At 39.0% G+C, this 15095-nt stretch overlaps 1 protein-coding gene across 1 annotated transcript in view; it reads left to right on the forward strand.

Moving 5' to 3' along the window:
• LOC134335202 (potassium channel subfamily T member 1-like) overlaps window positions 1-15095 on the forward strand; it is a 95531-nt gene that overhangs the window by 37381 nt on the left and 43055 nt on the right. Inside the window, exons 3-7 of the mRNA XM_063017677.1 lie at window positions 1703-1782; window positions 7169-7274; window positions 10222-10302; window positions 12562-12610; window positions 13559-13618. Of these exons, the coding sequence (XP_062873747.1) occupies window positions 1703-1782; window positions 7169-7274; window positions 10222-10302; window positions 12562-12610; window positions 13559-13618 (376 nt within the window). The remainder of the gene's footprint in view (window positions 1-1702; window positions 1783-7168; window positions 7275-10221; window positions 10303-12561; window positions 12611-13558; window positions 13619-15095) is intronic.

Consider the following 15095-nt stretch of genomic DNA (forward strand, 5'->3'; position numbering starts at 1 on the left):
AAAGCACTGGTGCTTAGGAATTCTACAAATTATCTGCTTAATTGTGATCTATCTATCTATCTATCTATCTATCTATCTATCTATCTATCTATCTATCTATCTATCTATCTATCTATCTATCTATCGTGTGTTCTTTGCCTATACGTATATGAGGTTTTGAATTACACAGAATCTGTATTTTGTCTTTACTTTAGTTAAGTCTGTTTTTTAGGCTTGCTTGGTTGCCCTTTTGAAGGCATCCGTTCCCTGCTTTGTGACTTTCATCTCCCCAGAAAAGCCACCTTGTTTTGAATCCAGACTTTAAATTATTTCTTCTAATCAACCCCCAGTACTGTACGGTTTGCAATGCAGTACATAGCTGGTGATCCTGCTTATACATTTGTGCCTTTTTCTCATGTTGTGTGTTGGCCATACGAGGCCATCATGATGATGCAGTAGGTAGAGTTTGTGCTGCAGAGGTCAGCAAAAGGATTGACTGCATTAGGAAAAGCCCCTAGGTGTAAGTTAGCTTGAGTGTGTGCGGCTCTATAATGAATAACCGTCCTGCCCAGGGGAAGGATACCGTGATTGCCAAAGTAAAAAAAAATTATATAGCTCCCATTATGGAAGGTAAATGAAAGGTATTGCAGTACTGCTGAGCATAATAGACCATCTGAAAAAATACACGAGTACAGAGAGCAGTCCTGTTTAAATGTTTTAAGCGAGTTTGAAACTGGTTAGTCTATAGCCTACTATAAACAAATATCATCAAAAATCTCAAATCTCCAGCTTAGAAAAGTATTTTGATGTTTTGCTGTGGCACTCGGATTGTGTTTAGGTGCATCCCGTGTGCTTTGATTATCTGTAAGCTGTGTCTAGAACTCAGTAGAACTCCACCTTCTGCTATTTAAATTGATTGGACACTGTTGTGCATTGAAAGGCATATTTGGGTTTATACAGGCTGACAAATTACACTGCACTGTCAAGACTAAAACAAGCTACAAGTAGCTGCTCATGGATCATTTTAATCATGCATAGATCAGAGCAAGGATATAAAACAATATCTAAAACTTATTAAGAGTATTCCCAATATTACAGTGGACTCAGTGTTTTTGAATTGAAAAGAAACTTGGTACAAACTTAGACCTAGCACTGGCTGGGTATACAGGCAAGTAGTGGCTTGGTCAGGGAGATAAGAAAGAACCTAATGGTCAATCAAGGCGTTAGGGCAAGTCACTGAACATTTACTGAATGAAGCCCAGAGACCCGAATGAACTCCATCTATCAAGAAAGACTATTAATATGTTTTTACTTTGTTATTTACTGTTTTTAAGTGTCAATTGATGAGGAAAAGGGCCAAACAAATCAGTGATTTGTTTGGCCCTTTTTTAATTATTTACCTCCATCCTGTGTGGACTGTGCTGAAATGCCAGAACTTTGGCAGGTAGCATGGACAAAGATCAAATCAGAGTCTACAGCTTGTTAGTAGCTCTTTAGTAGATCTTATAAAAGGCCGATTGAGATAAAAAAAAAAAAAAGAAAATACTAGGTGTGCTTATATGTACGTTTTTACATATTTTTTTACATATATTAAGAAAACCCACAATAAAGTTTTTGCATTGCAACTTTTAACTTTAACTATATAAATAAGTAATAGTTTTTACAAGATTTATTATGTACTACAGAACATGATTGTGTAATTGTGTTTGGTTTTATTCTGCAGGGTGCAGGTGGAATTCTATGTTAATGAGAACACGTTTAAAGAGAGACTGAAGCTCTTCTTCATCAAAAACCAAAGGTCAAGTAAGTAAGATCCATTATACATTTTAATAGAGCAGAAAGCCGTGCTTTACAGTGGGGGGGCTTTTAACACAGCAAGCAACTAATCACACGCTGCACTGCCAGTCTCTCTGCTTCAGTTGTAACATTTTAGAATGTTCCAGCTCTTTATTAAAAAAACTACTGTATAAAATCTGATTTAATTCCATTCAACTTTTTGTTTTAACTGACAAACATACAAGTAGTGACTTTTAATGACTTGGCTGACTAACTTGATTTTAGAATTATAAACACATTTTTATTTTGGATGCCTGCAACACAATATTAACCCTTTAATGGTCTGTTTAGCTGTTTGGTTGAATAAAATACTTGAGTAAAAATACTCTTGGTTGACGTGTTAACCTCAAAAATATTGGTAGATGGTTTTAAGAAAACAGCCTTTCCAACATACACCAATCAGCCATAACATTAAAACCACGTGCTTGTTTCTACACTCACTGTCCATTTTATCAGCTCCACTTACCATATAGAAGCACTTTGTAGTTCTACAATTACTGACTGTAGTCCATCTATTTCTCTACATACTTTTTTTTAGCCTGCTTTCACCCTGTTCTTTAATGGTAAGGACCTCCACAGGACCACCACAGAGTAGGTATTATTTAGGTGGTGGATCATTCTCAGAACACACACTAACACACCACCACCATGTCAGTTTCACTGCAGTGCTGAGAATGATCCACCACCCAAATAATACCTGCTCTGTCGTGGAGTCCTGTGGGGGTTCTGACAATTGAAGAACAGCATGAAAGGGGGCTAACAAAGCATGCAGAGAAACAGATGGACTACAGTCAGTAATTGTAGAACTACAAAGTGTTTCTATATGGTAAGTGGAGCTGATAAAATGGACAGTAAGTGTAGAAACAAGGAGGTGGTCATAATGTTATGGCTGATGGGTGTATATGTCAACTTGAAGCCAGCAGCTGAAAAATCACTAGTAAAAATATAAATAAATATTTTTATATATTTTGTTTGTTGTTTGTATAGTCCCAAGGAACTAAGAAATTAAACATTATTTTCTTTCTGTGACCATTAAAGGGTTACGGCAAAATAAGAGTAAAGGTGTGCACTGTGCACGAGACGAAACTCCATTTGTGTGGAATAACCGTCAAGTTCACTCTAAAAAACCTCCACATGTATCTGTGTGTAGCTGGATTTTCCTCACTGTTTCACTTTTAAACTTGTGTTACAGCTCGAGGTTCTGAGAAATTGTAAGAATCAGCTTTTTATATTATATTTGTGCTATTTTTAGTGTATAAGTGTCAAAAACAACCCCATTATTTTACATAAGCTTAAAATATATGCAAGTTCACGGGACCACGAGAACACATTAACAGGTTTCCCGTACATCATTGTGGGAAAATATACCTTGAAACTAAATGCCTTTTAAACTCAACTTCCATAACCAATTGATGTTGAGTTTCAAGGTACCACTGTATGGACTTTTCATAAAGGAGGATTAAAAGTAACAATCAAACAAGTCAACAAATTTGGTGACCAGATACCTACCTTCTGTTTTTTCTAAGCATAGTGAATTTGCTACTTAACATTTCACCTAGGTATTAGTGCATATGGGCATGTGTGATACAATTTATATTCTACTCTTGCTCCCAGTGTATTAGGATAGACAGTGAATACAGAACAACCCTGACATGTTAAAGACAAACATATAAATAATTCATGAATTTACTAATTTACTCAATAAACTACTTGTCACCATTAAGCACTAACAGAGCAATACAGTCAGTAATTATTATGTAAGAAGGTCTCTGCTCAGCAGTAGCACTGTTTAGAAGAGCAGTACAGGATTTAAAGGGAACTAATGAGGGCAAATGAAATTGCTCCTTTTATTACATTAACTGCTTTGCTTCATGGCTAATTTTGTTTCTCATTACACCGGCAGAGATTTAAGGGGGTTTAATTTAAATGACTTAAAGTGTCACATGTTCATGTGGTGTAAAATTTGAAATTAGTTTCACCTAACATTGCACTTAAAATGAATCTACAGATGTACAACAATTACAGTAGAGAAATATTAAAGAACAAACCATTTAGGACAGAGATCTAAATATTGAAGCATGTTTTTGGAGAAGCATACACCGATCAGGCATATCATTAAAACCACCTCCTTGTTTCTACACTCACTGTCCATTTTATCAGCTCCACTTAACATATAGAAGCACTTTGTAGTTCTACAATTACTGACTGTAGTCCATCTGTTTCTCTACATACTTTTTTAGCCTGCTTTCCCCGATCAGGACCCCCACAGAGCAGGTATTATTTAGGTGGTGGATTATTCTCAGCACTGCAGTGACACTGACATGGTGGTGGTGTGTTAGTGTGTGTTGTGCTGGTATGAGTGGATCAGACACAGCAGTGCTGCTGACCTTAATCATGCTGCCCTGTTGGCTGTATATATTTTTGGTTGGTGGACTATTCTCAGTCCAGCAGTAACAGTGAGGTGTTTAAAAACTTCATCAGCATTGCTGCGTCTTATCCACTCATACCAGCACAACACACACTAACACACCACCACCATGTCAGTGTCACTGCAGTGCTGAGAATGATCCACCACCCAAATAATACCTGCTCTGCTCTGGGAGAGTCCTGACCTTTGAAGAACAGCATGAAAGGGGGCTAACAAAGCATGCAGAGAAACAGATGGACTCCAGTCAGTAATTGTAGAACTACAAAGTGCTTCTATATGGTAAGTGGAGCTGATAAAATGGACAGTGAGTGTCGAAACAAGGAGGTGGTTTTAATGTTATGGTTGATCGGTGTAAACTTACACTAAATTGGCTACCACATATCTGCAGAAGATAATAAACACTATGTTAAAGTGTAGAAAATACAGCTGACGGAAAAAGTATGTGAACCCTTTGGAATTATCTGGATTTCTGCAACAATTACTAATACAATGTAGACAATCTAACTAAAATAATAATTTATATTAAACATTAGGATTTAAACAGTATGTTTTACACTTTGGTTACATTTATGACAGGACACGTAATTACTGGTTACACAAAATTCATCAGTTCAAGTCTTTAATGTCAAACAGTCTTGGACAATTTTGAATTTCCAATTCACCTCACTTAAATATCTTTGGACTGTCTGAGGAAACCGGAGCTCCTGGAGGAAACCCACACAGACACAGGGAGAACATGCAAACTCCACACAGAAAGAACTCTGATCGCTTTACCAGGGAATCAACCCCAAAACCTTCTTGCTGTGAGGCGACAGTTCTACTCTCCAGGCTACATGCCGCTCAACTAAATTAATAACACACTACTGTACCAGTCGTGTCTTCCATTGAGCACACAGCAGTGGCGTAACAAAAATTTTGGGCCCCCTCAACAAATGTAATATACAGGGGTTGGACAAAATAACTGAAACACCTGTCATTTTAGTGTGGGAGGTTTCATGGCTAAATTGGACCAGTCTGGTGGCCAATCTTCATTAATTGCACATTGCACCAGTAAGAGCAGAGTGTGACGGTTCAATTAGCAGGGTAAGAGCACAGTTTTGCTCAAAATATTGCAATGCACACAACATTATGGGTGACATACCAGAGTTCAAAAGAGGACAAATTGTTGGTGCACGTCTTGCTGGCGCATCTGTGACCAAGACAGCAAGTCTTTGTGATGTATCAAGAGCCACGGTATCCAGGGTAATGTCAGCATACCACAAAGAAGGACAAACCACATCCAACAGGATTAACTGTGGACGCAAGAGGAAGCTGTCTGAAAGGGATGTTCGGGTGCTAACCCGGATTGTATCCAAAAAACATAAAACCACGGCTGCCCAAATCACGGCAGAATTAAATGTGCACCTCAACTCTCCTGTTTCCACCAGAACTGTCCGTCGGGAGCTGCACAGGGTCAATATACACGGCCGGGCTGCTATAGCCAAACCTTTGGTCACTCGTGCCAATGCCAAACGTCGGTTTCAATGGTGCAAGGAGCGCAAATCTTGGGCTGTGGACAATGTGAAACATGTATTGTTCTCTGTTGAGTCCACCTTTACTGTTTTCCCCACATCCGGGAGAGTTACGGTGTGGAGAAGCCCCAAAGAAGCGTACCACCCAGACTGTTGCATGCCCAGAGTGAAGCATGGGGGTGGATCAGTGATGGTTTGGGCTGCCATATCATGGCATTCCCTTGGCCCAATACTTGTGCTAGATGGGCGCGTCACTGCCAAGGACTACCGAACCATTCTGGAGGACCATGTGCATCCAATGGCGGTGCCGTGTATCAGGATGACAATGCACCAACACAGACAGCAAGACTGGTGAAAGATTGGTTTGATGAACATGAAAGTGAAGTTGAACATCTCCCATGGCCTGCACAGTCAACAGATCTAAATATTATTGAGCCACTTTGGGGTGTTTTGGAGAAGCGAGTCAGGAAACGTTTTCCTCCACCAGCATCACGTAGTGACCTGGCCACTATCCTGCAAGAAGAATGGCTTAAAATATCTCTGACCACTGTGCAGGACTTGTATATGTCATTTCCAAGACGAATTGACGCTGTATTGGCCGCAAAAGGAGGCCCTACACCATACTAATAAATTATTGTGGTCTAAAACCAGGTGTTTCAGTTATTTTGTCCAACCCCTGTATATATACAGTATATGCTGTATGCAAATTTTTGGTAATTAATTAAAGGTACTCACTCACTTTTAATATTTTACTTAACAAAAATATTGTAATATAATAATAACGACCCGGCGAGTGCAGCCAATGGGCTTTCCTGCCATGGGCCCCAGTGCATCTGAACCCCCCAACCCCGGTATTTATGCCCCTGGCAGGGAGGATAAATTAAGTGAACATGTGTGATAATTACTTGAAGAATTAATTGGCAAAAGTAGTTTTGGGTTAAGGAAAGGAGATTGAGAAGTGTGGGATTCACAGGTGCTTTGCCAGTAAATAACGGCACGCAACGCCTGGTTACTGACAAATCTGTTCTTCTTAAAATAGATTGCTTAGTGTGAATCATGCCTTGAGGTAAACAACTTTTAATACTGTTGTAGAGATGCATGAAGCTGGGTAAGCGACAGAAGCATTGCTAAAAACCTGTGCATCAATACGTGGTTAGACAAATTGTCCTAGGAGTAGGCAACCTGTTAAGATCACTCCTTACACCAGCATATGTATTTTTGTTTATTACCCTCAAGTATAAAAGGTTTCCGTAAGGCAGTGTTGTTTTTTTAATAGCTTTACGGCTCTTTTGGATCTCTGCCACAAGTAATGTTACTGAATTTCAGTAGCTCTTAGTAACAGGTCATGAGTCAGTTTATTCCAGAATATATATAAAGCTCTGCAGCAGACGACACTGTTCCTTTTGTGTTGCAGGTCTCAGAATACGCCTTTTCAACCTCTCACTAAAGCTGTTAACATGTCTCCTGTACATCCTCCGTGTATCACTGGACGACCCCACCACTCAAGTCACATGTGAACAGTAAGAAGCATGGTTTATAACGTGCCTTTTTATTTCGTCAAAGAAAGGATGTATGAAAACAGTTTGAATAAATGTACACAGACTGCTGAAGGGTGCACAGGTAATAGTAAGTCTGATTAAATTATGAACCCATTTATGTCCATTTATTTTCTTTTAACTGCAGACACAGAGGCTGCATTTATAGTAAAGAATTGAACGGTCAACCTGATTGCTGCTCAATTTCGTTGTACACTGTGCAATGACAATAAAGGCATTTTATACACCGATGAGGCATAACATTATGACCACTGACAGGTGAAATGAATAGCCTTGATTATCTCTTCATCATGGCACCTGTTAGTGGGTGGGATATATTAGGCAGCAAGTAAAGATTTTATCATCAATGTTGATGTTAGAGGCAGGAAAAATGGGCGTAAGGATTTGAGTGAGTTTGAGCATCTCCAAAACTGCAGCTCTTGTGGGCTGTTCCCGGTCTGCAGTGGTCAGTATCTATCAAGAGTAGTCCGATGAAGGAACGGTGGTAAACCGGCGACAGGGTCATTGATGCACGTGGGGAGCGAAGGCTGGCCCGTGTGGTCCGATCCATCAGACGAGCTTCTGTAGCTCAAATTGCTGAGGAAGTTAATGCTGGTTCTGATAGACAGGTGTCGGAATACACAGTGCATCACAGTTTGTTGCATATGTGGCTGCATAGCCACAGACCAGTCAGGGTGCCCATGCTGACCCCTGTTCACCACCGAAAGCGCCAACAATGGGCACGCGAGCATCAGACCACGGAGCAATGAAAGCAGGTGGCCTGGTCTGATAAATCACGTTTTCTTTTACATCACGTACCTGGGTGCACCAGGATGCATTATGGGAAGAAGGCAAGTCGGCAGAGGCAGTGTGATGCTTTGGGCAATGTTCTGCTGGGAAACCATGGGTCCTGCCATGTGGGTCCATATGGATGTTACTTTAATACATCTAACCCTGAGTATAGTGCTACTGCTAATATTTGTAATGTTTTATAAATATATAATCTGACACAGATATCAGATAAATAAAAAACATATTTGGGCACTTTCAACTGCAGTGTGAATGTAGCTTAAGATTCGCAGAGGCAATGAGAAGCACAGTCTTTTTATATATGCATGTACAGTGTATCACAAAAGTGAGTACACCCCTCACATTTCTGCAGATATTTAAGTATATCTTTTCATGGGACAACACTGACAAAATGACACTTTGACACAATGAAAAGTAGTCTGTGTGCAGCTTATATAACAGTGTAAATTTATTCTTCCCTCAAAATAACTCAATATACAGCCATTAATGTCTAAACCACCGGCAACAAAAGTGAGTACACCCCTTAGTGAAAGTTCCTAAAGTGTCAATATTTTGTGTGGCCACCATTATTTCCCAGAACTGCCTTAACTCTCCTGGGCATGGAGTTTACCAGAGCTTCACAGGTTGCCACTGGAATGCTTTTCCACTCCTCCATGACGACATCACGGAGCTGGCGGATATTCGAGACTTTGCGCTCCTCCACCTTCCGCTTGAGGATGCCCCAAAGATGTTCTATTGGGTTTAGGTCTGGAGACATGCTTGGCCAGTCCATCACCTTTACCCTCAGCCTCTTCAATAAAGCAGTGGTCGTCTTAGAGGTGTGTTTGGGGTCATTATCATGCTGGAACACTGCCCTGCGACCCAGTTTCCAGAGGGAGGGGATCATGCTCTGCTTCAGTATTTCACAGTACATATTGGAGTTCATGTGTCCCTCAATGAAATGTAACTCCCCAACACCTGCTGCACTCATGCAGCCCCGGACCATGGCATTCCCACCACCATGCTTGACTGTAGGCATGACACACTTATCTTTGTACTCCTCACCTGATTGCCGCCACACATGCTTGAGACCATCTGAACCAAACAAATTAATCTTGGTCTCATCAGACCATAGGACATGGTTCCAGTAATCCATGTCCTTTGTTGACATGTTTTCAGCAAACTGTTTGCGGGCTTTCTTGTGTAGAGACTTCAGAAGAGGCTTCCTTCTGGGGTGACAGCCATGCAGACCAATTTGATGTAGTGTGCGGCGTATGGTCTGAGCACTGACAGGCTGACCCCCCACCTTTTCAATCTCTGCAGCAATGCTGACAGCACTCCTGTGCCTATCTTTCAAAGACAGCAGTTGGATGTAACGCTGAGCACGTGCACTCAGCTTCTTTGGACGACCAACGCGAGGTCTGTTGGACCCTGCTCTTTTAAAACGCTGGATGATCTTGGCCACTGTGCTGCAGCTCAGTTTCAGGGTGTTGGCAATCTTCTTGTAGCCTTGGCCATCTTCATGTAGCGCAACAATTCGTCTTTTAAGATCCTCAGAGAGTTCTTTGCCATGAGGTGCCATGTTGGAACTTTCAGTGACCAGTATGAGAGAGTGTGAGAGCTGTACTACTAAATTGAACACACCTGCTCCCTATGCATACCTGAGACCTAGTAACATTAACAAATCACATGACATTTTGGAGGGAAAATGACAAGCAGTGCTCAATTTGGACATTTAGGGGTGTAGTCTCTTAGGGGTGTACTCACTTTTGTTGCCGATGGTTTAGACATTAATGGCTGTATATTGAGTTATTTTGAGGGAAGAATAAATTTACACTGTTATATAAGCTGCACACAGACTACTTTTCATTGTGTCAAAGTGTCATTTTGTCAGTGTTGTCCCATGAAAAGATATACTTAAATATCTGCAGAAATGTGAGGGGTGTACTCACTTTTGTGATACACTGTATGTGACTGTGTGTGGGTGTGACAAACAAAATGCTGTAGCACTGTATTGGATCCATGCGAAGACTAGACAGCACACACTGCTAGTAAAAAAGATACAGGTTTCCCTATAAACTAGTTAAAGTCTTTAACATGTACAGGATTTTAAACTTAGGGTGTTTTTGTATTTGCATTATAGGAAACATCGCTCCAATGTTACAGACACTCTGTGCAGTAAAATATCAGCCAATCAGACGACAGATCCCAACCAGATCGACTGGTAAGAATAAAATTTGCTATCTCTTTTCCAACAGTATTTTGACTTTTTGATCCTTTCAGGTTCAGTGATTTAATCAAATTATTTTACTTCTTACTTTTTAATCACCGTATTTACAACGTTTAGTAACATATCAATGTTATTTATTTATTTATTTATTAGGATTTTAACGTCATGTTTTACACACTTTGGTTACATTCATGACAAAAACAGTAGTTACTCGTAACACCAGATTTATCAGTTCACAAGTTTTAATGTCAAACACAGTCATGGACAATTTTGTATCTCTAATTCACCTCACTTGCACATCTTTGGACTGTGGGAGGAAACCGGAGCTCCAGGAGGAAACCCACACAGACACAAAGAGAACATGCAAACCCCACACAGAAAGGACGTGGACCATTCCACCTGGGAATCAAACCCAGGACCTTCTTGCTGTGAGGCGATAATATAATATAATATAATATAATATAATATAATATAATATAATATAATATAATATAATATAATATAATATAATATAATATAATATAATATAATATAATATAATATAATATAATATAATATAATATAATATAATATAATATAATTAATATAATATAATATAATATAATATAATATAATATAATATAATATAATATAATATAATAAATATAATTAATATAATATAATATAATTAATATAATATAATATAATATAATATAATATAATATAATATAATATAATATAATATAATATAATATAATAATATAATATAATTAATATAATATAATATAATAATATAATAATACAATATAATATAATATTATAATATAATATAATATAATTGATATAATATAATAATATAATTAATATAATATAATAATATAATTAATATAATAATATAATATAACTGATATAATACCTGTATAATAATATAATATAATTAATAATATAATATAATATAATAATATAATTAATAATATAATATAATATAGATTTCCATAATAACCACTAAAAATAAAAACATAACAATAATAATATATAATATATAATATAATGTAGAACAATATGCAACATAAAGCAATAGGTTGTGTCAAGGCTGTAGACATGAATTGAACATTGGGGGGACTTAATCTATATAGGGTGGTGGAGGGGGGTTCCAGCCATTCAAAAACATTCCTGCCCGATCAACAAGTAGGAACACTGACAGATCCTAGCATTATGCAAAGCTAGCAAGTTGAATATGTTTATTTATAATTTGTACATCAGTATATTGGGGGGCATTTTGAGCATACTACATTGTATATTGTGATTACAGCCTTGGGATGTTTCAAGCAACCCCATCCTCAGACACTAGTCAGTCATATCTGTTCAGACACCTGATTGGCCGACAGCACAGCTGAGATTAGAAGTCTGGTCTGAAAACTGTGTAATGTTTCACAGATATTGAGAATAGATTGTAAGTGTGAGTTTAAAATGTGACTAAGATTCTCCAAAAAGAACCGTTAATATAAACGACGCTATGATCCAAACCTTTGAGGGTTTTAAAAGAAGAGTCATGAAAATGCTTTTCTACAGAATGCCACTAAAATATTTATAATGACATGGTGTTCATCAGAGTGTGAATTCTGGAATGATCACATCACACCATGAGCACAATTTGTACTGCTGGTGGATAAAGCACCCAAAGGTAACAGCAAACGATCTACGAAAATATCTCTTGAATAAACATGAAGTCTCAGATGTTCACTGTTATAAAAACAACACTAGATAAAAATGTCGTTAATAGTAGGACACAGTGTTCTATGAATATAGTACTGCAATCATTTTGAGAGGAATAAATTCACATTTTTATGTGAGTTAGTAAATGGTGATGAGTCTTTATAAAAGCTAGATGATACAACAAGAAAATGATTGTATTTTCTCCTTACAGTAATGAAAGTAGGCACTTAGTTGACGCACTAATCTACGTTTTGCAAGTCTGATCTGATGTTTTTGCTGCTAAATGAAGTTCCACTTTGTAAACCACTTAAAACAATAGTTTACTACAACATACCCTCTCCAGTTTTAACTGGAATTGAATTATCAATGTGTTTAATAAAGACGTGTGTCCTGTTTGTTTAGACAGAATGTGTATATGTTATTTAGACTTGGGTGAAAATGACACCACAATTATGATAAATTAATCAGTTATTCTTTTTACAGTGCTTCAAATTCACAGCTGATTAGTTATTTTTGTCTGCAAAGCTCAACTTTATGTGTTTGTGTTTTTCTCTTGAGGGGTTTGATATTCTGGGTGAACAGAAAGACTCCTGTATGGGCAATACAGGTCTGTAATTTTCTCAGTTGCACTACTTGCCTGACAGTGTTGAGGAGTAGTGTTCCTACATGTAACAATTGTTAATTTTACTAAATTTTTCCAGTATGAAGATGTTTATTTTTTTGTAATCAAAAAAGCTTGTTATCGGCGCCCAGGTGGCGCAGCGGGATATTCCGCTAGCACACCAGCGCCAAGATTCTGAACTCCTTGGTTTGAAACTCGATGTTACCACCGGTCGGCTGGGCGCCATCTAGCGGGCATAATTGGCAGTGCCTGCAGCAGACACGGTTCTGCTAGGGCGGGATGACCGGACTATGTGGGTGTGGTCTTCAAACGCTGTGTAAGGACCCTGACTGGCAGATAGAGAGGTGCCTGTGCAGAGTGCATGGGTGAAAAAGGGTTCCGCTAAGGGCTGCGTGCGGGTCAGAGGAGGCATGAGCAGCAATACACTCACCACGACTGCAATCAGGGATCCCCCAGCAGCGGAAGACAGATTGACTACGCTAAATTGAGAGAAAATGCATAAATAAAATGGTTTTTAGAGGTTTTGAAAACACTATATTGTTTCAGATTTATTTTAATATTCAACATATACACTAAATACTTTAAAAAGTAAGGTGTACCAAGTCAGACCATCCTAAGTTTAATTAGCATGTATGGGTGAGTGATCTTCTAGGAACTAAGAATCAAAAGTCAACACCAAATTGTTAAGATATTAAGCATGAATTATATTGCTTAATTTTAATACACAAAAATAAAACTGCTGGTTCTTTGCTTAAAGTGTTTTACAATATAGTTATATATATACCTGAGCTAAGGTTTTTATAGCTTTATAAACGTGAAGGTTACCTAGCACTCTTTCTAGGCTTGTGTGACGGAAGAGATCATAATGATCTCTGTATTTCAGTGTTTACAACATTGTCTATTTTTTTCCCTTTTCTTTTTTCTGTGGTCTAGGTGATAGTGGCCTTAATTAGCTTCCTGGAAGCAATGCTTTTAACATATCTCAGCTACAAGGTATGAATTTCACCATTCTTATTATAGAGCTGCACATTTGTATATAAACAAAATTGCAACATACAGTGTATCACATAAGTGAGTACACCCCTCACATTTCTGCAGATATTTAAGTATATCTTTTCATGGGACAACACTGACAAAATGACACTTTGACACAATGAAAAGTAGTCTGTGTGCAGCTTATATAACAGTGTAAATTTATTCTTCCCTCAAAATAACTCAATATACAGCCATTAATGTCTAAACCACCGGCAACAAAAGTGAGTACACCCCTTAGTGAAAGTTCCTGAAGTGTCAATATTTTGTGTGGCCACCATTATTTCCCAGAACTGCCTTAACTCTCCTGGGCATGGAGTTTACCAGAGCTTCACAGGTTGCCACTGGAATGCTTTTCCACTCCTCCATGACGACATCACGGAGCTGGCGGATATTCGAGACTTTGCGCTCCTCCACCTTCCGCTTGAGGATGCCCCAAAGATGTTCTATTGGGTTTAGGTCTGGAGACATGCTTGGCCAGTCCATCACCTTTACCCTCAGCCTCTTCAATAAAGCAGTGGTCGTCTTAGAGGTGTGTTTGGGGTCATTATCATGCTGGAACACTGCCCTGCGACCCAGTTTCCGGAGGGAGGGGATCATGCTCTGCTTCAGTATTTCACAGTACATATTGGAGTTCATGTGTCCCTCAATGAAATGTAACTCCCCAACACCTGCTGCACTCATGCAGCCCCAGACCATGGCATTCCCACCACCATGCTTGACTGTAGGCATGACACACTTATCTTTGTACTCCTCACCTGATTGCCGCCACACATGCTTGAGACCATCTGAACCAAACTAATTAATCTTGGTCTCATCAGACCATAGGACATGGTTCCAGTAATCCATGTCCTTTGTTGACATGTCTTCAGCAAACTGTTTGTGGGCTTTCTTGTGTAGAGACTTCAGAAGAGGCTTCCTTCTGGGGTGACAGCCATGCAGACCAATTTGATGTAGTGTGCGGCGTATGGTCTGAGCACTGACAGGCTGACCCCCCACCTTTTCAATCTCTGCAGCAATGCTGACAGCACTCCTGCGCCTATCTTTCAAAGACAGCAGTTGGATGTGACGCTGAGCACGTGCACTCAGCTTCTTTGGACGACCAACGCGAGGTCTGTTCTGAGTGGACCCTGTTCTTTTAAAACACTGGATGATCTTGGCCACTGTGCTGCAGCTCAGTTTCAGGGTGTTGGCAATCTTCTTGTAGCCTTGGCCATCTTCATGTAGCGCAACAATTCGTCTTTTAAGATCCTCAGAGAGTTCTTTGCCATGAGGTTCCATGTTGGAACTTTCAGTGACCAGTATGAGAGAGTGTGAGAGCTGTACTACTAATTTGAACACATCTGCTCCCTATGCACACCTGAGACCTAGTAACACTAACAAGTCACATGACATTTTGGAGGGAAAATGACAAGCAGTGCTCAATTTGGACATTTAG

The sequence above is a fragment of the Trichomycterus rosablanca genome, chromosome 21 (assembly GCF_030014385.1).
Source record: "Trichomycterus rosablanca isolate fTriRos1 chromosome 21, fTriRos1.hap1, whole genome shotgun sequence".
NCBI lineage: Eukaryota > Metazoa > Chordata > Actinopteri > Siluriformes > Trichomycteridae > Trichomycterus > Trichomycterus rosablanca.